Raw genomic sequence first — 26,170 nt, 5'->3', positions numbered from 1 at the left:
TATAAAATAAAAAACAGATTTTAGATTTTCAAAATACAAAAAATTGTATTTTAAGTTATATATTTTAAAATACAAAATAAAAAAAATACATTTTTAGTTATATATTCTAAAATACAAAATTTATATTTTAAATTATACTATCTAAAATATAAGAATTTATGGATATGTAGGGAAAAAATTGTGGAGGTATAAGAATAAATTCCAGTTTAATATGCAAACTGAGTTACCACCATTGAGGCCATAGACCAATTTCTGATTAACCATGGTCGACTCGGGACATAAACCACCAATGTGAGCGCCAAGACTCACAAAAATATAGAATAATTTTTATATTAATTTTATAATAAATTCAATTTTTTTTTTCATTTTTTAAATTAAAATGATGTTACAATTAAAAATATTATTATATTCTCTATTAAGTTAAAAATATAAATATATATTAAATTACATTTTAGTTTATTGTAACATGAGATTAAATAATGAATTTAAAATATATCTAAATTAATTTTTTATAAAAAGAAATAGAAAGAATAGAAATAAAAACTTCAATTATAAAGAAGATGAAATTAAAGGATTTAAGATAATAAATTTAAATAATTTAATTTTATAATCAGGTAAAAAAAACTACAAGGTGAAGATATAAATACTCTCCAAGTAAACTACTCAATAGTTATAAGAGTCACTTTAGATACTCTAGATTCCAAATTGAAAAGAAAAAAAGGTACAGGAAATGCAAAAGCTCTTTATTTAGTTATTACAAGTAATTGGGAACTGTGGTACCTTTGATGTGGCAGCCACACTGAAGGCATGGCAATAGACTTAAATGGCAAAGCTCCCAAGTCATGTTTGAAATCCCAATGTCCACATGGCCACAAAAAGAAAAACGATAGGTCACACAGTAAAAGGAGTAATAATTTTACATAAATTATCCTTAAATGCTAAATATTGAAGGAAAGGACAAAGTTCCAAACTCCTAGAAAAGAGGCAAGCTTGGAGGGAAACGCACATGCATCCACTGTCTCTCGTATGTAGCTAAATGTGTCCATCCAATCTCATCAAGCAAAGACAGTTTCAGATCGTAGAATTTCTTTTTGGCAGGCTCTGCATCATCTTGAATTATGTCACACAGTACCTGAATCGAGGGACAAGAGCTTCAGAAGCTGTTGGTGATTTACCTAACCCAAAGTCCCTTTACACTTATAACCTATGATCAACAAAATAAAACCTATCTTGCATTGAAGACACGCAAGAGTAACTTCATTATTATAGATTGCCTAATAATAATTATAATCACCTATCTCATTAAGTTTTGTGACTAGGAAAATACGCAATGATGAAAAGGACTGATCATACGAGTCAATTTCACCCAAGACCTAAAAACTGACTCTCTTGAGTGTCCGATTCATACCACAAAACCAGACGACATCCTTTTGAGCTTTTATTTTTTTCTCTTTTCAAAGGATATCGTCCGTAAAACCAGGAGACATTCTTTCTAGTTTTTACCTTTTTTTTTTTCAAAGGACTGGCTAATATGGCTTTAAAACATGTTTGAACTCATTTTAAGGTATGATTCCTGTTCATGATTAAATATAAATCAGTATTCTTTTATTAATATATTAGTTTATTACTGTAATATATAATAAAATTAAAAATATTTATATTGCACTAGTTTAACTATGGTTAAACCATTGATGTCCCTTTGCTAATTCGACAATTAGTCCAGTCTTAAAATATTGATGATACGTGACAGACTACTTAATAAATCTCACCTAGGATCAAACAATAGGGCCGGGTGTCGTACCCAAGTAGACACAGTGCCATAAGATATTATTAGTTAGTTACATGCAGCAACCGATGCAAGACTTAAAATAAATAAATACCTTCAATGCTGTCCCAAGCCTTTGAGCTCGCCTCTCTCGTGTTACTAAGAGGATTCCATATTTAGCTGACTTCACATCAACCCATTTCTTCAGTTCTTTAAAATTCTCTTCAAACAAATCTTTGCGATCATCTGTAGATTGTTTTTTGTCCAAGCCTCCTTTTGCCCCTTCTGTTGCAGCCGAAGTTGGGGACTTATCTCCGTCCTTTGACAATATACACCAAGTCAAGTCTGCCAACTTTTATTGGTAAAAAAATAATTAAATGTTACCATTATCATAATGGAACTGGGACGCATTTAAGGAGGGTCTCCACATTTTCATCACAAAAATAGTGCGGATGACTCAACGTAAACTTACCAAGGAGACTGTATGTGAAAATGCGGGTAATAAAATCCCATAAATATCATGCCCATGAGAATTGTAGTTTCACATAAGATAATGAATTTAACAAGTATCAACAGTAAGTGAAAAGTTTTAGATAGACATTCAATGGGATTTAATCATTTTATTCTACCATAATGTCCTATTCATTAATATGATGCGGTGACACGGAAATACAACTGGATATCTCAATATTTGATACGCACAAAAGAAAAATACTGAAGTTGTCACCTCACATTACAGGATATTTCCTATTCTTGGGTATATTTTCAATAATTATATAAGAGAGCACTACTTCAAATAGCTACTGGGATAAAATAAAACAACTCTCTATTAGCCTAACATGACAAATGGAACAGACTTCTCTAATAATATCTGCATGTTTCTTCACTTAGTTTAGCGTGTATTTAATTTTTTTATGAAAATGTACAATAATTGCTTTAAAGAGTCTGACCAGAAAAAAATAATAAAGAAGCACAAACCTTTAAAGACTCAATCTCTGCCAGCGCAAGCCCCTTTTGGTACAGTGCCTCTGCCAATTGGTCTCGGGTTAACTCCATCTTTTTTCTGATATTCTGTAGCGAGAATGAAAGATCAATAAATGCCAACAAGTTGCAAATAGGCACTGAGGGAAATGATAATATATATACTTAGGAAACGATAGGACTTTATCAAGCATTGGCTATTAGAAAAAAATCCAGTTTTTTTTTCTTGTAAATAGAAGCTATATAATTTTTGTTCACGCATGCTGAGTGCTATGTGCACTCGAGCATTCACAGAAACCTCTCTTGAAATGTAGCTTCAGTACCACAATGCAGAGTGAAAGTAGTGAAGAATTTATTTATCAACATAGATAGAATAAACTTCTATACTAAATTTGGTAAAGAGCAATGTTAACATTTGATTCCATCACTGTATAGAAATAACACCACAATAATTTATACAATGTTTGCGTTTAAAGTAATCTACAGGAATGTAACTATTTGAGTCTTTTCAACAGAGTCCCTATACCATACATACTATTTAAGAACTTCTGAGTATGTACACATTTCATATGTAATCAGATCTCCATACTTGATTAAACAGTTAACATACATAAGATTATTTTGCAGTTCCATCAAATATAACCCAGTCTAACCGAAGGATTTAGCACATGTTAATAATTATTGGTTTCAGAACATATAAAGTAGCTGTAGGACAATTGTCCTCAAGACACTGTAATTAGCTGATGGGCTACAATTAGTTCATTAAGACCTGTAACTGCTCCCTTAATTTACTTTTAATAGATTATATGCATGCAATAACATACGGTGATTTCTGCCTATCTTCTATTCTTTAGTAACCAATTCAAAATGGGCGATGGAAATAACAATTATTGAAGACAAGATTGTGAACCTCTGCTTCTTCCTCTTCAGGATCATTTTTTAGTGCAAAAAATTTTGCCAGCTCTTCTCTGTCAATACTGTCAATCACCTCATTGGCAGCACCAATCACCTGAAAATTGCAATCATATTTTTAGTTTATTGACAACAGCACAAACTTCAATAGGATAAATTTTCCGTATAAGCCCATTAGGATTCAAACCATTACTAAGATAATTAAGGTAGCAAGGATGGGATTGTGAAGTGACAGAGTCAAGTACCTCTTCATCATGATTAATTTTGTCTTTGACATTACTCCTAGAAACTAGACCTTCCAAAATGGTTGCGAGTAATGGAGTGTACTTTGGATATTCTGACTGCAAGGAAACATAACATATTCATGCACTAGTTAATGGACAACTAATTAAATTTATCAGAAAATAGAGACAATTACAATTTGAAAAACATCAAAGAGAAAAAAAATCTTGCAAAAGAATATAATCCAATTACTGTCGGACTACAAAAATAAAATGAGGGCAAAACACAAATTTGGACAAAATTGTATGTACTGACTTTGAGCAAGGCAGATAGCTCTTTCCACTCCGAGCGCTCTTCAGAAGTTTCTTGTTTCAAGCTTGCTAGAACTTTTATTTTAGTATCTCTTACCTGATGGACAAGTAAAATTAAAGAACCACCAAAACATGAGATAAACATTCTAAAGTCTTTAAAAGAGAGTATACAACATTCTATCAAATTTGAGGCATAATTAAAGTACAAAGGGGTTTTACAATATTGAGGTATAATATACAATATAAATACATGATCCACTTAAATGGTAAAGGCATTTAAATGCTATCATCACTTGACCATAAAAGAAAGAAGTGTATGCATCATTCACTCATTTCAGTCAAGATTTTTCCTTTTTATAATTATTAAATAAACTGGGTGAATAACCAATTTATAATTTAATATCTAAGATAATGAAATATTCTAAAATACGAGCTTTCAAATACATTATCAACAAGCAGAAAATATTCTATAAAATGCCATTGATTTGAATCAAGAAAGGTGAACTTCAGTGATAAAATAGTCAGTCATAGGCGTACTAGTAAACTTCAGTTCAACAAGAAACTCTGAGAAATCCTCGTTCACATTCATTTACTAATATTTCAAATGCTGAATTTTTATAAGGTGCAAATATAGAATAGAACACAATTTCCTTAAGAAAAGTTATGCAAAAAGAGCATGAATTGAACCTTAAGTAAAAACAGGAAACAAATAACCAAAGGAAGTTCTTCTGCCAATGTATGACTTTTCATAGTACCTCTTCGTTTATGCGTTCTGAAACGTTCTTCTTGGAAGATAAGGAAGAACCTTTTCCCTTGTCCTCGTCAATCTTTCAAAAGAAAACATGTAATTAGACATTAGCCTTAGTTACATATGATATGATAGTTGATGCAACAACAGCACAGTTCAATGCTTGCTCAAATAGTAGTTATGAGTATGGGATGTGAAAGTAACTTATAAGGCAGAGAGTGACCTTATTTGGGGGAATTATATAAGAAATCGTATACGAAGCAGGGTGCTTTTCAGGATTTGTATTTTCTCCCTGACCAGCAAATGATAGCTTCCCATATGAAATTGTCCCTAGCAATACAGATCCGGGTGGAGAATTCTGTAGAAATTTTACAAACACCGTTATATACTGTCAGTAGAAATATCTGAAATGTTGACAGGGGATAACAATGTACCTTGGGAAGCTTTTCTTTTTGTGGTGGACCAATATATAGCCCTTCTTTTATACTGCCAATAAGCAAAAGTCAACACAATTACACGAAGAAATTTAAACCAAGGCTACAAGCCTACTCACATACCCTGGAACTAGTGATGAGGACTTAAATGAACCATTTCCCACCAGTGGGCCATCAGGTTGAGAGAAAAAGCTTAACCGTATTACATCCTAAAACAATCAAAACATAAAAAAGAAAATCAGTCAACAGATAGAAAGACTACTTATAATCTAAATTCTAGTGGTCCATACGGAATTTTTTACAGCTAGGCAGCAGAAGCACTCTTTGATAAAGGCATCTACAAATAAATTATTTTCAAACACAAGTGTCAAATATTTGGAGAATTATATAACTTCGAGAATATTTGTGTAAGACAGCTGCCACGTGATTTATTAAAATAAATATTTTCAAAACTCTCCCCTTGATAAGATTTATGTGCCTCGACCCTAATTTTATCATGAATTACATTCTTAAAGCTACTTCAAAAACCTTCAATTATAGTTGAAAAGCTCTTCTAGACTTCAGTAACAATTGTCCATTTGTGAAATACTTAAAATTGATATGATAAACTACCTTCTCTTCCAAATTTCGCTCAATGAATAGCACCAAATGCCTCATCTTTTCCAAAATCTGCACATTGTCATGCCTGAAACAAATAAATTATAAACTATTATGAATGCAAGTGATGGGAACCAATGAGAACAATCGTGAGACCTGATGTTTTATTAGATACAAGTGTAATGATAACTCTCATTTTGGCAGTTATTGGTGGAAAATAGGAGCTAATTTATTATTACATTAGGTTTAATCATAAGTATCATAGCAGCTATATATTATTAGAATATGTTCAATAATAACCGTCATGTTAACAATTTACAACAAAGTAAGGAGATGTTCAATGCTATTAAAGGTATGTATAAGGGGGAATATAGATAAAAGTGGTTGTTTTGTCTCCTCATACTTCGGATGTATATAAAGCTGTATTGTACGTATTTTGTGTGATTTAAGAATTCTGCTCAGTTGGTATTCTATCAGTAAGGGACTAAGTTGAATGATCTTTTATGCATAAATATTTTATGAATCAAGAAACATTCAAATTGTGCTATGCAAGCTTTCTTATTAGAAGTATAATAAATTAATCAACCTTTCAAGTTCTCTTAACAGTATTAGTTCACTACTAGCATTCATCCGCTACCAATGAATTTAAATATATTTCAAAATTTACAAAGTCAAGTAATGCCATCAGGTCTATTCAAAGCTTCAACGGAAACAAAGAAGTATGTGCACTCTCGTCCCGGGTTTATGCTAAGAAAAAGACATATACCTCAAATATAACTGTAGAGTATATTCTCCTTTGGGAAGATTTGAAGAACTTGGATAGACATCTCCACTTGAATATATGCGCTATAAATCAGAAGAACAGATAAAGCATGAGATATATAAAATATATCATAAACAAACACGGTATATGTAATTTTAGAGGGACATTTTATTTTTTTTTCCCAGATTTCTCCGGGAGCTAAAAAAGAATATGCAATAATTTCCTTGGAGAAAAGTATTTCCAAACATGTGAAAGAGCTACCCAAATAGAAAAGATGTTGGAATACAACAAAAACAACAAATATCATCTGGCAAAGCCCATTACAGGCTTACACTGGCATTCTCACCCAATAGGTTATAAATCCCACTACTTTATAACCTGACTATTAGTAAATTGTAATCAGTCCAAAAAAAATTTGAAAAATTAAAAATCATAATTTCTATATAAGAACCCAAGCTAAATGCATATTATTATTCATAATAATGAGCAAAAGAATATCTAACCTAAACAATTTAGATTTTCTACAAGGTATAATATACCTTGTTTGAGTCAGAAATCATGTAAAATTGGGACTCAAATTTAGTGTCATATATCCGGTCATTTAACAATGGTACATGAGGTTTTACTTGAGCTCCATCTTCCAATTTGATCTTGTAGCTGCAAAATCAGGATACTGAGAAAAGAGCATCCACACTATCTAAAGACAAATGACAAAAACTTATAGCTCACGTCAAAGTCAGTGCCAGTATCTGCTGTCCAGAAGGAAGTTTGTCACGATCTGTTGAAAGTGCACTAATCTTAGAATCTACTGGTCGATATGGTACCCTAACCTGAAAGTTTAGAACACATTCGAAAACAAGTAAATCTTATTTGTATTTCAAATCAACAGCATAGCATAACAGGATATTATAAATATAAGGACAGAAAAGTAGCGTTAAAAAGATAACCTTGTTCAGAATTGCCACAGGTGCAAGTTCCTCAGATACCAGTAGTGTTTCAGTGTCAATCCTAACTGGTGCATCACTACCATCAAGTATAACATCCTGATTGACTTTTATCCCGTGAAACACAACCTGGAATTTAGTGTAGACAGTAGAATTGTATCTTCAGTGCAGAATGAAATAACTCACCATATCCCACTTAATAAAAGAAATCACACATGAAGCCCAAACAAATCATTCATGGAAAGAGATCCAATTATGCTTTCTTCATAGACTTCAATATATGAAAGGGCAACAAAAGAGATACTGTATCAAGACGAAGGAAAAAAGTCATGTTTATTCATGAGATATTTCAACAGCCTTCACCTTTTAACAGTTGTTAATTAAGTTCCTGATTTGTTATATAGATGAAAAATTAAAAAATATCAACCATCATCACACAACACAAACAAGGTGATATAAAGAAATGCATCTAACATCAACTACTATAAGTAATAGGAAAAATCATCATGTGCCATACAATTCAAAGTGTAGAAGATTTCTCATTTTGTCAAAAAAGAAACAGCATAGTCTATCCAAATATCAGAGAGCGGGAAAATATCTTCATAAGAATTCTGTTACCTCAAAATCCACACTCGCAGTCTCAGGACTCCCTATGCCACTTGACCAAAACTGAGAAATGACTAATTCCAATGTCTGACCACTTACTACCCTAAACGCAAAGCTTTTCGCAGCAGGAGAAGGAAAAGTTACAGCAGTCTCCCATTTCAAAGGTCTTTGCAGTGGGCACAGCTGGTATAGAATATGTGTCAACAAGATTACCATAATCTGACAAAGTTTCAAGCCACAAGTCATACCTGAACAGCATCCACATAAAATCTTCTTGCTGTGTCGAAATCTGAGGTTTTCATTGTTGCTTCAGCCCAAGTTGCACCATGCGGAACTTCGATGTATCTTCTTTCTATATGGCCTAGTAAAGCAAGAAACAAAAATGTAAATAACTGAAAGTTTTAAACTCCTTGAGTATATGCACTTCATTTTTTGGTCTATGATTAGTATATGGATTAGGCCATTATGTATGACCCTTCTGCTACACTAGCGCTCACCCAAACANGAATAAGATCTATATAAAAGTAGTCTAACTAAATAAGTAGGAGCATCTCCTTCCTAAGTCTCGCCCACTGGTGGCTATGCATTATGTTAAACTCTAGGGAAGAGAGAAACATTCAACTAAATCCGTGTTTATGACATAACATGGGTGCTTTATTTACATTGAGAAAAAGGAATCAATACAATAAATAGTGGAAATTTAATATCCTCTAATAACAAAAGCATGATAAGAGACTAAATAAAAATGTTCGTGATAATACATATATAATCTAGATATTCCTTATTATGTAGGATCAACTCCTTATTTTATTTTTACAATTATAACACATTACATGCATGTAGATCCCAGATTTAAAACCTTAGTAGGACACCAACGAAAAGAAGCATGAAGATAAATTTGATCAACTAATGCCCACCTGGCTGGAATAACATCTTTGAAAAAGAAATTTGTTGAGGCATGTTAGTTACAGCCTTAGGCTTTGTTATGGTGATTGGAATTCTGAAAAGAGGACCTCGCCATGGAGCTTTGCAATCAATACCATAGACCTCAAAATAATGAAGACCATCAGAAAGATTGGAAGGATCGACCACTACACTGAAAACGGGAGAAAACAAATTTTCATTAAGAAAATGTAACTACAAATTAACATTATTTAACAAAAACTAAGTCAAATAACCATTAAAAAAAGGATATCTGTCCTAATTCTATTCTAATTCAACATAGTGAATTTTCCTTCAGGATGAAGTTGTAACCATGATATTGTCTTTTTGAAATTATTGTAAACTACTTTTAACAGACTGCTAATTCTATAGTTTCAATTGAATTTCTATTGTTTGGTTAGACTTTAGNCCTTTCTAATTAAAAAATAATAATTATTTTCCACTAAAACACTCATGCATTGCTTGTCCTGTGCCAATTATACTAGGTAGAAACTAGTAACTTCTACTTCGCACAAATTGTGGATATATTTTAACAGGCAAAAGTTACTTTATCTTTCTACTCAAACAATTTTAATATTGTTTTATTGGTAAGCCCAAAGCGATCCTAGTTATAAATATAAAAAGTATCTAAAGATATTATTTTAGAATATGTACAAGTATCTCAAATGATCACCACCAAAGATATAACCAAATTATATTATATATGTTCAAACTTCATCTTTCAAAGCTGATTTTGTAGTATTAAGTTAAAGGATTAAATCTAGTTTCTAAGAAGATAATAGAGTCTACCACCCTAACAAGGTTTTATACATTTTAACATTTTCTCTCTCCGTCGACCAATGTGTTCTCTGACCATTTTTTGTTGCTTTTCAGCAATCACCGTGTCTAGAGAGTGTTTTTCCTTTTAGGTAAATGATGAGCTCCTTTGGTAATTTTGCTTTCCAGCTGTCGTTGCAATCTATGAACACTTTTTTCTTTCTGGTAATCAACGTGTTAGCTATGCATTTTCGTTCTCCAATATTCTTAATGTCCTCTAAATATTTTTAACATGCTTTGACTCAATACATGTGTTCCGGCTTAAAGAGAGTGTTAAAAATATGATTTGAAAGAGCAAAACTTATTGAAGATTGATTGTCACTTTGACCAAGAGAAAGTCATGTCTAGGAAATATCTACTAATTTAGCCATTACTTATTTTGTCAGCTCCAGCAACTAATTAGCTGACAAGTTTACTAAGCCCTCGACATCTCATTTGATACATATACTTCAACTTGAGGGGGATTCTATAAGATATGATTTGATTATGTTGAAGATATGATTTAATACATTATATAGGGAGATATGATATGATTTGATAAAGAAATATCTTGCAAATATTTCACATTATTATATATCAATTGTATTCCTTGTTATGATATCCCTTCTCTATTATAATAAGAAAACTTGTGCATATAGACCTCACATAATTCATCATATTCTGCCTTGGTTTCTCTCTTCTCAACATGGTACAAAAAGGTACCACCTTCCATGACTTGATTTGTACTAATTCTTTTAACAGGTCTCTTAGAATTTACTACATTTTTAATATCTTTCTTATTTAGTTAGATCTTTATTGTTACGGGAATACCTTACTATAATATGATTTATAAGAATATCATATTTATTGTCATCTGCGTATAGAAAACGGAATTTTTTTTGTTTAGTAATATGCAATTTTCAGCATCTCTTCCATCTATGTCTCTCCCTTTCAACAATGTTCAAATGGTAAACTTCAATATTTACGTGGAAAATAATATTGATTTATTATTCAAGTCATTAAAAATACATTCTGATACCCTTTATTTGTAGTAATCTAATTCTTCTAAAAAGGGAAATAGGGAAACTAGGAAATCTTGAAAAAATAAAATAAAATAAAAGATTATGTATCTATTTCCTCTAATTAGAAAGATTCTGAAAGATATTATCTTAGATTACAACACTCCCCCTCAAGCTGGATCATACTAGATATAGTATGAACCAAGCTTGGAATAGACAAACTCAATAAACCCAATAAACCAACTTGGACAGCAATGGACAAGGGCAAACTTCAACTTCGGGATGGTGACTTGCAGCAGCAAACAGCACCAAATTGCAAGAAAGATGAAGGGCCTGCAGTGGCGAATAGCAACAAACTGCAGGGACTCAATTGCCATCAATAGTGGCGATCAGCAACAAAACTTCAAGGGACTTAACTGCCCTAAACATCAACAAGCCTTCAGGAAACATCTGTCCTGCAGAGGCAAACAGCAAAAGACCTGCAGGGACTACACTACCCTACAGCGGTTGGAATTAAAAGGCTAACAGCCAAAAACCTGTAGGGACTTAACCACCCTAAACAGCAACAAACCTTCAAGGGATTTAACTGCCCTAAACATATTGGAGGCCTTCAGGAAACAACTGTCCTGCAGAGGCAAACAACAACAAACCTGCAAGGACTACACTGCCCTGCAGGGGATGGAATTTTCTCCTCCTCACGACTGAATAGCAGAACGTGAAGGTGGAAGAACTGGTGAGAACCGATCCGTACGAGGGACAAACCTGAATCCCATAACTATGAAAGAGTCAATTCAGCGGTCAGTCTCAAAGAACAACTTCGAGTGAGTTGTTATAACAAAGCATTGGCAAAAACCAAAAAACACCATGGCATCAAAAGGCCAAAGACAGGTTGGAGGTCCATAGGTCTCTACTGGACTACTCCTAAATGGTGATACTTCACACTGTATCACAAGAAGTACGGGCTAAACTTTAGCCCAAGAAGGAAGTTCTCTTTAGGGGTTGAAAAATATTTCCCCTAAAACAAATTCTGGAAGTATAGCTTATAGCTAGGTCAGATTGAACTCTGGAAGTATAGCTTATAGCTAGGCCAGATTCTGGAAACACAATTTTGTGTAGCTCTTATCAAAAGTAGAAGTGCCCTTCCCCTCTGGATGAGCCACCTACTGCTTTTTTAGATACGTAAAAAAACATCTTCTCTGCGGCATGGAAAAGAAGAGGAAGAAGCTTTGTCGGGAGAAGAGGATGAAAAATCCTCCGGGGAAGAGGCAAAAGATGACGATCTTCCACCACTCATCACCAAAAAAACGTTCGGGAAACGGACAATGAGGGAAAATGGAAGGCCAAGGCCCCCTACAGATTTGGAATCAAAGGCCTTCTTCACAATTTTTCATCAGATCAATTTCCATGTGCAACTGGATGGCACCTTTCAGGATGGAGAAGAAAATAGCGGAAGCAGTAGAGGTAGGGTGACAACTGACTGTAACGACAGCGACGGCGGCTGACTGCAGCGGTGGCTGCTGACTGCAGCGGTGGCTACTGACTGCAGCGGTGGCGGCTGACCAAAGATAGCGGTGCAGCAGTAAAGTTGGAGGTGCAGAACCGAAATGGGCCCAATGCCCAATCTCTTTCTTTGTTTGCCAAATGCAGACGGGCTTCAACCCAATGAAAGGGGTGTGAATAGGAATGCGCGTGGTGGCAGGAAGAAAAAAATGCGGCCCAGGCCCAAAGCCTTTTGCCCCCAAATCAAAAACATCAGGACGACACCCATTGCCAGAGAACTAGGGTCTCTTTCTTTGATCAGCCGAAACGCGAGGTGACACCCTCTCCTCCTCGTGCCTGAGATGGATCCTCGTCAACCCGTCGCGAAAGTGTGTTGCGAGGAAGAAGAAGATTTTGTGAAGCAACAAAGATGGTAGCAATGGCAGCTATGGAGGGTCAGAACAGAGAGGAGGAGGTCCGGCGAGTCGACTGGAAGAGTCGCGGTGCGATTCCGACACCGGGACAGCGGCGCGTGACAAACACGCACCCGAGACACACTAAAGAAAGGCGACGCGTGGAGGCGCGTTAAGCGGAGTCTGGTCTTGACTCCAGCGGGGTTGGCCGTCGCTTGAAGAGACGGTCCAGATCTGCTGGTCACCGGTCGGAAGTGCGTCGGTGGCCGGCGGTGGACGGTGGTCGGCGGCGAACGGTGGACGGCGGCGAAAAGCGGCGGTGCACAGCGGAAAAAGCAGCGAAGGCTATGCCTTTCTTGGATTATTCAAAAGAGAGACTTTCGGTCCCAAAGGGAATGGGTTCGAATCCCACTCTTATCTCAAACAAATTCTCTGTATTGGGTAATACTGAAAAGAAAAAAAAAAAAAAAAAAAAAAAAGGCTAGAACTTAACTAAGGCAATTGAAACCCATTAAAATAGATGTTAAAGAAGAGATTTTTAGGTGGCTGCCGGCGGCCATGACGGCCGACCGCCGGCAGACAGTGGAAGCGAATCAGACAAGCTCTGATACCATGTGGAAAATAATACTGATTTATTATTCAAGTCATTAAAAATACATTCTGATACCCTTTATTTGTAATAATCTAATTCTCCTAAAAAGGGAAATAGGGAAACTAGGAAATCTTGAAAAAATAAAATAAAATAAAAGATTATGTATCTATTTTCTCTAATTAGGAAGATTCTAAAAGATATTATCTCAAATTACAACAGGTTGCACTAATATGTTAGAAGTTCAATAAGCTAGTACTTTTAGAAGTGTTGCTAAAAGAGGAATGCTAGCAACACACTTATAATTGACCGAATGTGCCTATCACATTGTATTTTACTAAACCCCACTTATAGTTTTATAGTTTCTAATAAATTGTCAACCAATACTAGTGAGATAGAATGTGCTGCTAACATTTCTATTGTTGAAATCCTGGGAAATTTTAAGGCGCCTGTTTTCACTCCCAAGTTATGGGTGTTAGTTATTGATCTTTGAAGCTCGCATTATGTGGATGAGCTTGTGGTCATCTTGGTTAGATTAAAATCACAAGGTTGTGCAAGGCAGTAACGTGACCACTTCAAAATTATTATACAAGTAAAGTTGTACCATGAAATGGTTATATTTGATAATTGATTGAGCAACATGCCGTGAACAAAATTATGATAACAAAAGCAAAATTGCTTCATAGGCAAGGTAAAGAAAATCATTCCAATTCCTCACAAAATCCATACTTGAAATTATTAGCATAGAGATAAACCAAGAGAAAGAAAGGTGTTTGCATCTTGTTCAGAAACCTTTGCTCATAACTTCATTATGAAAAAGCTATACAAAATTTAAATATTAACACATAAAGCTAAAGACACAGAACTGAAACAATTTGATCAACAGAAACATCAGCACATATCTCATAAATTATATTAATATTGAAATAACAAAAATCAGGAGTGTATTAATTCCTGATTATCACCAAAAACAGAAGGCAAGAGCAAAGACCATTCTATCAATACATTCAATGCAAAATTACATAAAATTATGGCAATATATGCAAACAAATGAAAATAATGGCAAAATAGAGGACACGAACTTGAAGGTGCGACCATTATGAGTGAGCAAAAGATAGTCAGGGGACTTCACAACTGTTTCTTCTGTAGAATGCAATTCAATGTACTCCTCAAATGGAACCAAATCGTCTAAGTTGTCAGCATCTTCATGAAATTTTGGATTAACTTGCACTGTCCACTGTGAATATGTTCAACCAAAAGTTTGAAACAATAACTAACTGAATTCAGAGGACCAACAGTAAAACTTACAAGTAGCTGATGAGAATATTAGAATTTTAAGAAGTAGAATAACTTAAGAAGCAGAAATGACAAGAGAAGATATTTGTAAAAGTTGGAGTATGTAATATATCTGTCAAAAAACTTATTCCACGGTAAGTCAGCCAAATTAATTTGGTGATAATTATGTTTGGCATTTTGCTGTTAATTTGAAATTCAACAAAACAATTAAATAATGTATCACTTTTCAGCATTATACCACATTATTTTGGAGGTCAACTACTATGCACCACTATCCCAGACTAATAACCACCTACTTGATGAGATTGCATTTCATGGACCCTCTGTACGAAACTTGGGTCTAATAATCAAGTTAACATTGCCATTGCCTTAAACCCCATGTGTCATGAAAAAAGAATTGAATACTTAAAAGTCAACTGCCAGTTTGTTCAAGAACAGTAAGGTTGAAAAAGAAAAATTTATTATGACATAAAACTACAAGCACAAGATAAGAAATCCCCAAGAACCAACAAAATCAAAACTGGAATAAAAGAGGGTGGGGAGAAGGAAAACCTAAGAACAAGAAACATGCACTGCAACATGCAACACGTCCTGTTAATCTTCCCCCCCAGACCAGATGACAACCACCCAAAAAAAGACATGAGCAGAACCCCACCAAGAATGTACAAAACCTACTTCATCCTAGATGACCTAGAGACAACAAATATACCAAAGGAATACAGTAAAGCTCCTAGCATGCTTTTCTCCAAACAAAATACACCAAATACACATACAAACTGAAAGCATTGCAAAAGCCTTGTTTGAGAAAAAAATTAAGCTAACACTTATGCATACTGCATGTTATATCTGGAAAACAAAATTAACAAGTAGCAGATATCTTCCAGAAGGCACTTGATGGGTGTAGGGATGAGAGTGGGGCGATTAACATTGTTCTCATTAATGTTTCCTATTCATATGCTACATATATAATTAGACTGCGCAATGTAGGTTGTACAATTTTGGAATTAGAATTATTAAATTATTGACAACTGTAGAAACTCATAGGTCATTATTATTGTTTTCAAAAACAATTCTGACCTTTCTAACATTTGTTAATAAGTCTGTATCCTGACTTGAAGAAAACAGAAAGAGAATAACAAGACATCTCCCTAGGTGTTTCTACTTTCTGTTTCTGAAAAAAGACTATTAGCTTTGAAAACAATTTTCAAAACTTAATACATTTTTTAATAAGAAATTGATAGCAACATATTGTGGAATTGTATTAGAAAACAAATTTAAACAAAACAAGAAAAAAAAAACTCAGAACAATAACTCATCAACTTTTCACCAACAGACAAGCCACAGACCCTAATTTGTTATTTCATTTTCATCTTAGCAAGGACATTAACTAGTATAGTAGCACTGTTAACTCTTCAATTTTTCCTCATTGGTACAATTCCTGTATCAGTTAACCAATATTGGATCGAAGTACAAATCATCAGTAAATGGTTTTTAAAAGATAAGACTCGATCATTGTGATCAACAATGCAGTAATGCACTACAAATTTATCAATGATCTCACCTCAGTAGATTGCATGCAAGCACTAGCCTCCCTAAGGTAGATGCCCCTTGACGAAGGATCTGCCATTAATAATCATACAAAAGTATCAGATATTTGTCTACCATGTAGCTTTTCCTCCAAGCCAAGTTTCATGTAAACTTTCTTAATTTCAATTCAAAATTTTTTAATCCTAATAGTGCATCAAGTTGTCTAAGTAATTAGATTATTTATCCATGGGCATGAACCAACAATCTATTAGGTGAAAGCATGCAAATGATTCTATGTTTAACACACCCCTCACATGAGAACCCTTAGTCACACATGGTAGGCTAGGCTCCAGAGACTCTTATTAAAAGAATGACGATTGAACTCAGATTTGATATCATTTAATGTGCCACCCATCGGGAAGTCCCACATCACCTGCCTCAAGTCTTGGAACGTGGCTTATATACATGTTAGGCTATTTCATTTAATGACAATTGGATTTAAGAGGAAATCTAACATGGTGTCATAATTTGGCAGACATCCGTGGATGGGGGAAGTGTTGGAAAAGTCACACTTCGCCTGCCCCAGGTCTTGAAGTGCCAGCTTATATATTTGTTAGACAACTTCACTTAATGCCAATTGGCCTTAAGATGAAATCAGACACCAACTATCCCGTAAGCTAAAGAGGCATGAATGGTTTTAATCTTGTGTACATAAATGACACACTACACTTTCTACAGTCACAAATATAAGGGAAAGACAATAGATAATATATTTCCCTTATTTGGTCAAATAAGGAGAAGGTAAAATGTAATGATAGAGACTCACTAGTTTTAATCTTATGTACATAAATGACACACTACACTTTCTACAGTCACAAATATAAGGGAAAGACAATAGATAATATATTTCCCTTATTTGGTCAAATAAGGAGAAGGTAAAATGTAATGATAGAGACTCACTAGTTTTTCCAGATTGCTGGATTTTTATTTGATACCAAACACATGGAACATCTTGACACTTCTGTATATATTCAAAAGCCCTGTCCAGGAGTATATGATTGAAGTCAATAAATGTCAAATAACTACTATTTTACTAAAATGTCCATTGAAGTAAAAACTGGGAAAATTATTTAACTTGTCAACTTGCATAAGCCCTTGTCCACTGGATAATTTATCCTCAGGTAAATCACCTATGGGGACTGCAGTATTTTCAAGTGCTATCCTCACACTGTATGGACTCACAGGAATTCCCTCAGCCTGTGTGTAGATCAATTCACATTAGAAAAACTAGAGATATATGTGCAAATAATGACAACTACATAAGAAAAGCTACAAAAGAACCACATGTAAGAACCTTCATTGCACTTATGACCAATGCAATTCCTCCACAGGCTGAAGGTGATGCCATTGATGTCCCATTCATGAGCATACGCCGTTGCAGAGTCCAAGTGGGAACAGGAGCAACAGCACCACCCGGAGCACTCACACAAACACCAAGGTCTCCATCAGCTGTTGGTCCTCTGCTAGACCTGCATCCATCAAAAATATGCAATGATAATGACAGTAAATAATAAGTAACACGGTAAAGATGAAGGATATAAGAAGTCATTCAATCAGGAAGATTTCAGGGAAGCAAATATACCAAGTGTATTCAAGCCCATCAGAAGGAGGCTCAACAACACAATGAGCACCAGCAGCCATAGCAGGAGATACATACGCACCAACACCTATGATACTTGAGGAAGTACCACCAGGTGCACCAACAGTGCTCAATCCTGGTCCACTGTTACCAGCACTGCTCACAAATATCAAACGATACTTGTTCACCACCTACAAGTAAAACAACAAGAATATCAAATACTTAAGAAAATACGAAACTGACATGCAAATGATATCAGTGCCCAACTAAAATCACAAGTCTAAGAAAATACTTCATTCACAAGGTCAACAAAGCGCCCATAGTCTGGTAGTAATGTTCCTTCACCATAACTCATGTTGATAAGATCACACTTATGCTGAAAAGGAAATGTAGAACGTCCATCATTATAACATCCAAAAAACAAACCCAGTTCATAAAACACACAAAAATCAAAGGCAAATCATATTTCTCTAGTCAGACTATCCAGGATAATCAGCTAAAGAAGGAAACGTTTGAAGCACCTCCACAGCAGCTATCAGTGCCCGAGTTAAACCAGTTCCTGTTTCCATTGAACCTAAGCGAGAATCCCCAATTTTACAAGATATTATTTGTGCACCAGGTGCAACTCCATTCAACAAGGGCTCCTGAAAGCAATATTGTATATCAAAAGGCTATTCTTCGTAAGAATATTGCTCTATGTGGATAAAATTATATATCTGTACCTTTGGGTGGAAGGCAGTAGCTATACCAGCAACATGGGTGGCATGTGGAGAACAGTCTGTTACGATACTCAAGACATTCCCATCATTATAGACATTAACAACAAATGTACAAGCATCTAATTTGCTGAAGACACCATACTTCCTCTCTATCCTGAAAGAACGGGGGGTCACAATTAGCATTGGAACCATATATGAATTCAATGTGTACCCTACTTAATAGAAACAAAAATGACATCAATTGCTTCAATAGATAAACAGCAAAAGTTTATTTTCTTCCATGACAGAGAAAATTAATTCAAGAACATCTTAATTATAGTCAAGGTGGAAACCAAGCTCTTCCAATTCACTTGTTAAGTAGTTCCTTTTTTAGTTTCTAGGAAAAATGTCTTTATATTTAAAGGATGGCATCATTTTTTCATATATACAACTTTTGTAGTAGCACTTTGTTGTTGTAGAAATATATCAGGAAATCAAGGGTGGATCAATAGAACAAGGTTTCCAAACCAAGGGCTGCATGCAGTGACAATCAAACTGAAGGTCCTTTGTGGTAGGAAATTTGTAGCCAAAAAAGTATCTTCCAATTTCATGAGACATCTCCAGACAAAAGATGTCAACTAAGATTAAAATTTATATTATAATGAATATTAACACAACTAAGCCTAAGATTTATAATAAAAATTAACACTCGGAACTAAATGTACCTATAATTAGTTAAAGGCACAAAATCAACAAGCTTTCCACTATTTAGATCATCCTCCAGACTCTGTGTGTCAAGGGCAACCCTCCAAACCTCTCCATCATGCCAGACAACAGCATCTATGACAGGCCCTCTATCATCATAGCTCTAAATCATGAAACAGCATCACCTTTTCAAATCCAGGAATTTCAATTGACAAAAATCGTGATGGGAGCACAAATACAATTCAAGTATAAATGTTTCTCTTAATTTGATTAGACAAGCGAGATAGAGAACAAGAGCTTCATTATGTGTGAGCAAAGTGAAAAAGATTTATCCAATATTATTTCATATAGTAACAATCATTATATCATCTTCATTCCACCACTCATGGATGTCCTATAACACTTTAAAATCAAATCAATAATTTATTTTCTATTTCAAGCACAGGAAAAGGCAGATTACCAAAGAGTAACAAGAAAGATTACGTGCTCAGCACTCACCTCAGATTGCTTTCTCAGAATATCAAGTCTATTCTGGATATCTTCCCGAGCCCTTTTAAGATGAACATCCTCTACCTTGATGTGTTTCTAGAAAATGTATCATGATTTCAGTTATATAGAAACAGAAGGATATACAAAAATAAAAACAAACACATCATATCTAGCGTAGCAAGATAGCTATCCATAAAATTAACAGTATCATCTATAAAATCATCTAGTAATTAAAAAAAAAAAAAAAAACCAGCAGCCACTCAACAAATTTCAATCATTAAATGAGTATCCAGAAGGAAAAAAAATAAAGCATAATAGACAATGGCAGACAGAGGCACTACTGATGAGTACTTCCAGTAGAAACATTAAGAGAATACACCAATGCAGTACTTATTAATGTATCAACGTGACACAAGTAGGAAGGTGCAATAACAAAAAGAGAAGATGTAAACAGCTTGCGCCCACAATATGCCATGCCTACTAAACAAAATGTTTAAGTCTTATAAGTATATTATACGTAATTAAAGGTTCTACAGCCCTGGTAAGAATCAAGAAAATTTCCAATAACCTGATCAAAGTCAGCAAGTTGTTTTACAGCCTTAGCAATTTCCTCCTGGTTTTTCTCATCCCATTTTTTCTTTCTTTCTTTCTGCCAAAAGAAAATTCAAAAGAAGAAAACAGAAATTAGATTTTGTAACCAGAAGCATGAAGCCTAAAGAGAAACTAAAATATTTCATAAAACTGCAATACAACCTTCAAACGAGAAGTCAAAGTTTCCGTGAATAACTCATAAACCAATTTATAGCCCACATGCCATTCACCAGAAGGATTCTTCCATGATGTATTGATAACCAATGATGCCCCTGTAAAATATTTTTCAGGAAGATTGAACCATAGACACGAGCTTAATAATTCAATGGTTCATTTCCCTAGAGTAACAAAATTGAATAAATAGAAAAGGAAAGAAACAGGCACCAGAGTAGTAGATCCATGCATTCACACAAAAACAGCAGACAGAAAAGAAGAAAAACAAAATGCTTCATCAGATTTGTTGGAGGAGGAAACTTTAAGGGCAAGTTTGGTTTCTGTTTTCAGTAAGAGTCTTTTGGCTGAAATAATAAAGAATCAATGAAACATCACAGACAAGTGTTTACTTATCTTAATTTTTTAAAACAATATAACAAGGTAGGAAATTTAAAACCAAGAAAACAAAACAGTTCAAATATAGTATTCAAATCATTATTCTGTAAGCATAAAAAAAACCATGATCCTAAATAATAAAAAGAAATGGAACACTGCCTCGTCAACAGAAGGGTTGTAATTAAACAACAGATATCCTATAACTACTCTGGGAAAAAATTATCTAAACAGATTTTTATGATTACTATTTTCTTCAAAACTGTTTCAGAATAATATTTTACAGAACTGAAATCCAAATCAATAGAACAAAATCAAAACCAATCCGGCCATTGTATTCGAACTTTGTCTCATAACTAGGGTATCCTATAAATCACTTCGTTAATGTATACGTGATCAAGAGTATAAATTTGCTTTCAGGATGACCTAGTCACTGTAATATTTGTCTAGCTTCATCCAAAATCACTAACCTGAAGCCCCACCAATATGACCATCAGCATCAGCCTTCACCACCTTTGAGGTATCAATATCACCACTTCCTGTGCTGAGGAAACAAAAAAGTACCACTATATGTATTGAGAAACCAGTACACAAATAAAAGAATTATCAGCTAAAATCTAACATAAAGTACTTTATGTTTACCAATCAATGACGTCGAGAACTTTTGGCTTCCCATCTGAGGTTGTCTGTAATCCATCAGCAGCTGGGTCCACACCAGAATCTGTAAACATGCAAATCTAATTATTGAACAAATTTGGTATATATAGAGTTAACAAATGCAGTCATAGTATAAGAAAAGTATGCATAACAATATAAGCAACATAATCATTATTCTAAAAGGCATTCTAGTAGCATCAGCAGATTAGATGGGCACAGAGCCAACAAAAATATAAAATGTGCAGGTTACTTTCATTACTCTACACTCTAGACGGAACATCGAAGTAACGCACTTTCCATTAAAAAAACAAGAAAAGTGGATCCAAACTATAAAAAATGGAAAATATGCAAGAATAGCTTGGGACGAACACAGCGTTTATTTTCATCACTAAACCCAAGCAGAAAAACAACTAAAGATTCAAAGACAACAAATCCCCGACATATAAATGCTGACCCAACACAAAATCTTAATCACCAACACTCCTTACGAACAAAACATTCTTAAAGCACTGAAAAACACTTCATTAGCCCTACCAATCCAACATGGTTACCAAACAGGTTCTCTCGTCAGTCTGCAGTCTTCAACGGATTCCCTGTGGGTCTTTCAAGGGAATTGAGATTCAGTAGCAATGACAATCAAGTAAAACCCATATAAAGCATAGACACCAACTTCAACCCATAACCTATGGAATTATGCTTTTTCTTCTAAGTTGTCCAACATTCTCATTTCTATCGAAATCACACATAGAATCCTAACATTATATAATTGTTTCGGAGCAACATCGGGTCTGAGACTATTGGACGTGTAAGAACATAAGTCCGAGTCACGATTTTGTCGAAGGATAGAAAGAGTATTTAACCTTCCCCTCACCTCAACTCCTAAGGATATAGCGATATAGGTGCATGAGGAACAATAACCAAACGCCAAATCACACAAATGAACATAACTAAATCAAATCATTTCCATTCCAAAACAAACAGATTTCAATAATTTCAGCATTTCTTCAATTTATTTTCATCAAGTCCACGACAAATGCGAACCAAACACACAATTAATCCGAAAACAAAAAACCGAAACGCATCTTAGTTTTTATTAGCTCCAGTCTCAAAACTTCAATATAATATAACACATACTAATCACACAACACTTTAACTCGAACTCTCAAATACAGCCTCAACTCAGGATTATTTCCGATTGTTCATTTCCAAACATTTCAACATCCGAATTCTAAAACATTCAAAAAAAATCGACGAAGAACGCAGAGTGGAGCGAAAGTCAACGGCGCAAGAGTACCGAAGATGGCGATGAGAGCGCCGCGACCGTCGTACTCAGGATGAGCGTCGAGGAAACGATCGACGCCAATCTCCTTCTTAGGCATGTTCGAAGCTAGGAAAGTGGATTCGTTCAGCTTGAACTCGCGCAGAGAGGAAGAACCATCTCTATTCTTTTTACTGCTGTTATCGCCGGTGATGGTGGAAGTGGATGAAGAGCACGGCATTGACCTGTGCAAGATACGGCGGCGTTTCGATGCGAAGCTCTCCAAGCTCGAAGCTCTTCGTGTGTGTGAGTATGTGCGAGAGCGATCAGTGTATTGTACGAGAGTCAGAGCCTCGGGAGTGATGAAAATGGAGATGGTGATGAGAGTCTGGATTGCGTGTCGGGTGTTGGTTTCGTTACGATGAATAAACAGTGAGGGTATTTTGGTATTTTCGCATGAAGAGATGACGTGGTCGTATTTTGTGCAATACAGAAACATGTATACGAGTGTATAATTGAAAAGAGAAATCAATAAATAAGTTAATTTTACATTTTCAATTATTGCTTTGTATATTATGTGGGTAGAATAGAATCATGGTGATCTCAACCGAACAGATATTTTTGGCATTAAATAAGCAAATCAAATCAAACCTTTTTACAAAATAGATTAAGGTGGTTAGATATATATAGAACAAAATCAGATGAATTCCATAACAATAAAGTGAAGTTATAGTTTCAACATCAATTTAGATCACTATAACGCATTTAATGGATGAGATTAAAGGACAAAATAGTATAGTATAAATAGTTTAATGATTATATTGGTATTTCGATTTAATCGAAGTTACAAATTATATGTCAAAATCAAAAATTTCAAAAAAATGCAAAATTCTTGGCCCATACAGGTCTCGAACCTGCGACCTTGGCGTTATTAGCACCACGCTCTAACCAACTGAGCTAATAGGCCACTGCTGATTATTATTCATTTTATTAGTTTATAAATAAAAATTAATATTCACTAATTCATAATTAGTGCTTCGAACATTTTCACACTGCGTTGGTTCATGCAAAAAGTCATTAACTTTGACACATTTTTTCATTATACTTTCCAATAATATTTACTTTAGCTAGTTTTCATGTTATTTTTCAATTTATACACCACATGAAAGAAAAGTATATTTAAGAAAATTCATCGAAAAAAAAAAACGCACTACACTAATAATTGAAAACAATCACTTCGTATTAATATATTAACATCTTAAGATAACACTTCATATTAATACATTAATATTTATATTTTAATAAAAAAAATTAAAAATCCATATTTGAAATAGTTTAATCATCAAATAGTAAATTATGAATGATTTAGTTTTTATTTTAATAATACATTATTAATTGAATAATCATACAAATTCATAATTTTAAATATTTGAATACAAACATTAAATTTTAAATATAAAAAATCACTAATTTGTACACACTGTAAAATATTTATACTGTTATACCTTATATAAGCATGAAGAGATAAATTCAGCGTCCATATTTATTTCCTCCATAAAATAAATTGTAAAACTTCTTTAACTTTTTAATTTTAAATTATAATAAATTAAATTTAATATATATAAAGAAAATCTTCCGAAAACAGTTTTTTAACAATGAGTTAACAACTTTCTCGTATTGGTTTCAGCTTTTATTGGGCTTTAACTTCAAGTTTGTCAAAAAGAAAACACAAATTGCTTCTCTCCACTCCCACAATTACTAACACCACATAATATCAAGAAAAGATTCAAACGCTCTTCACTAACTTTTATTTCACCCACACCCAAAATTATCTCATTTTCAATTAACGATTATATATAATCTTTTAGTTTAAAGTTATATTTTACTACTGTGAGATATTTTAAGAATACTTTTCTATGAATTTGTCTTAATCATAGCATACTTTAGCTTTCTAAACTTTTCAGGTCATTTTTCAAATAACCTTTTTAACTTTATTTTCATTTTCTCAAAGTATTCCTTAGTTTTATTATACCCCCATTAAATTCTAATATATGATTGAATTAAGATAAAAGTAAATACAAAAATGTCTTATAGAAAAAGAAATATAAATGTTTGCCGGTGAGTGAAAAAAATGAAAAAATGAAAATAGAATTTATTTACTATATCTAATATTTATCTATCCATTACAATGTACTATATAAATAATATTTTTTTAATCATCATTAGTTATAAATGACTTTATATTATTATTTGAAATTAAGGATAAATATAATTTACATATTGAAAAATATTTATGACTGAAACACATTATAAAGACTCCACAAGAAACTTCTAATCCTTTAACCTGATTGTTGAGACATTTTAAGATCTAGGTCTAGTCTTGAACTGAGAGGGGATACACTTATAAAAGATTGTGACACTAAAGTTAGGTGTGTGTATGAGAAAAATAATCAATCTATAATAATGAATAAGTAATTAATTACATTGGAAAGAAATCTATAATAATGATTACATTGTGAAGAATGTTATTGATTGGCCTGAACTAAATAACTATCCTAATTAATTTGTATAATTATTTTAATAATATATCTTAACTCTTAACCTTCTAATATTGTAGTATGATGAGACCGATATGATCTCGATCATCATAGGATGGGATGAGATGATATCAAGTAGGGACGACAAAAAATTCGTATCCACAGATATCCGTAGGTAAAATCTGTTTCGGATATTTAGTACCCGCAAATACCTCTTATTCGTGGATAGTGAGTATTTTAATATCCGGTTATTAATGGGTCGGATTTGGATATCATAATATTCGTACTCGTAGATACCCATTACTCGTTTGAATAATGAAATTACAATTTTATTCCATTACTTTTTTTTTCATTGTTTAATTTTTTGTAAAAATAGGCTAAAGCGCAAATCCCTTTCTAGGGTTTTCTCTTCGTATCAAAATAAAGAAAAAAAGTTGTCCCCATGCCTAATCCGCAGGCTGCCGTCAAACCCTAAGGAGTTGCCCCGTTCTTTCTCCTTGGTCTTCCTCACTTTCTTAATAATTAGATTTTCCCCCATGTTTTCTCAAAAACACAAGAAATCTCTCTCGCTCTCAAAGATGTTGTCTTTCTTCTTCCCAAAAACCATAAAACCCCCAAAGTTTCACTTCAAAATCCTTTGGGATTCGTCCTCTCTCACCCTCATGAACAAGTTAGCATCTCCTCCAATTCCATTCTCTTACTCACGC

At 33.9% G+C, this 26,170-nt stretch overlaps 1 protein-coding gene and 1 non-coding gene across 3 annotated transcripts; both read right to left on the bottom strand.

Annotated features, from left to right (window-relative positions):
* Positions 1 to 638: 638 nt before the first annotated feature.
* On the bottom strand, positions 639 to 23,328 carry LOC106770186 (tripeptidyl-peptidase 2). Of its 2 annotated transcripts, none has more exons than XM_014656012.2 (34): positions 22,963 to 23,328; positions 21,654 to 21,732; positions 21,482 to 21,555; positions 20,628 to 20,737; positions 20,443 to 20,523; positions 19,884 to 19,970; positions 19,406 to 19,548; positions 18,705 to 18,855; positions 18,504 to 18,626; positions 18,275 to 18,358; positions 17,986 to 18,173; positions 17,698 to 17,872; positions 17,479 to 17,600; positions 17,304 to 17,383; positions 16,378 to 16,436; positions 14,603 to 14,757; positions 9,201 to 9,379; positions 8,532 to 8,644; positions 8,296 to 8,466; positions 7,681 to 7,806; positions 7,463 to 7,563; positions 7,273 to 7,390; positions 6,737 to 6,816; positions 5,986 to 6,058; positions 5,497 to 5,582; positions 5,374 to 5,425; positions 5,163 to 5,297; positions 4,947 to 5,018; positions 4,196 to 4,288; positions 3,904 to 3,999; positions 3,657 to 3,755; positions 2,744 to 2,836; positions 1,881 to 2,117; positions 639 to 1,132 (listed from the first exon to the last, which is right to left on the bottom strand). In XM_014656012.2, exons 1-34 carry the CDS (start codon positions 23,165 to 23,167, stop codon positions 974 to 976), a joined length of 3,999 nt encoding a protein of 1,332 aa, XP_014511498.1. In that variant the 5' UTR covers positions 23,168 to 23,328; the 3' UTR covers positions 639 to 973. The 2 variants fall into 2 exon arrangements, with proteins under 2 accessions (XP_014511498.1, XP_014511503.1); XM_014656017.2 differs by having other exon boundaries at positions 1,881 to 2,084.
* A 491-nt stretch (positions 23,329 to 23,819) lies between these two features.
* TRNAI-AAU lies at positions 23,820 to 23,893 on the bottom strand. Its single transcript has one exon. It is a non-coding gene; the product is annotated as a tRNA-Ile (tRNA).
* Positions 23,894 to 26,170: the final 2,277 nt, after the last annotated feature.

Source organism: Vigna radiata, chromosome 1, assembly GCF_000741045.1.
Source record: "Vigna radiata var. radiata cultivar VC1973A chromosome 1, Vradiata_ver6, whole genome shotgun sequence".
Classification (NCBI taxonomy): Eukaryota; Viridiplantae; Streptophyta; class Magnoliopsida; order Fabales; family Fabaceae; genus Vigna; species Vigna radiata.
Note: the sequence above shows the minus strand (reverse complement) of the source record. Positions and strands in the feature narration are given on the sequence as shown.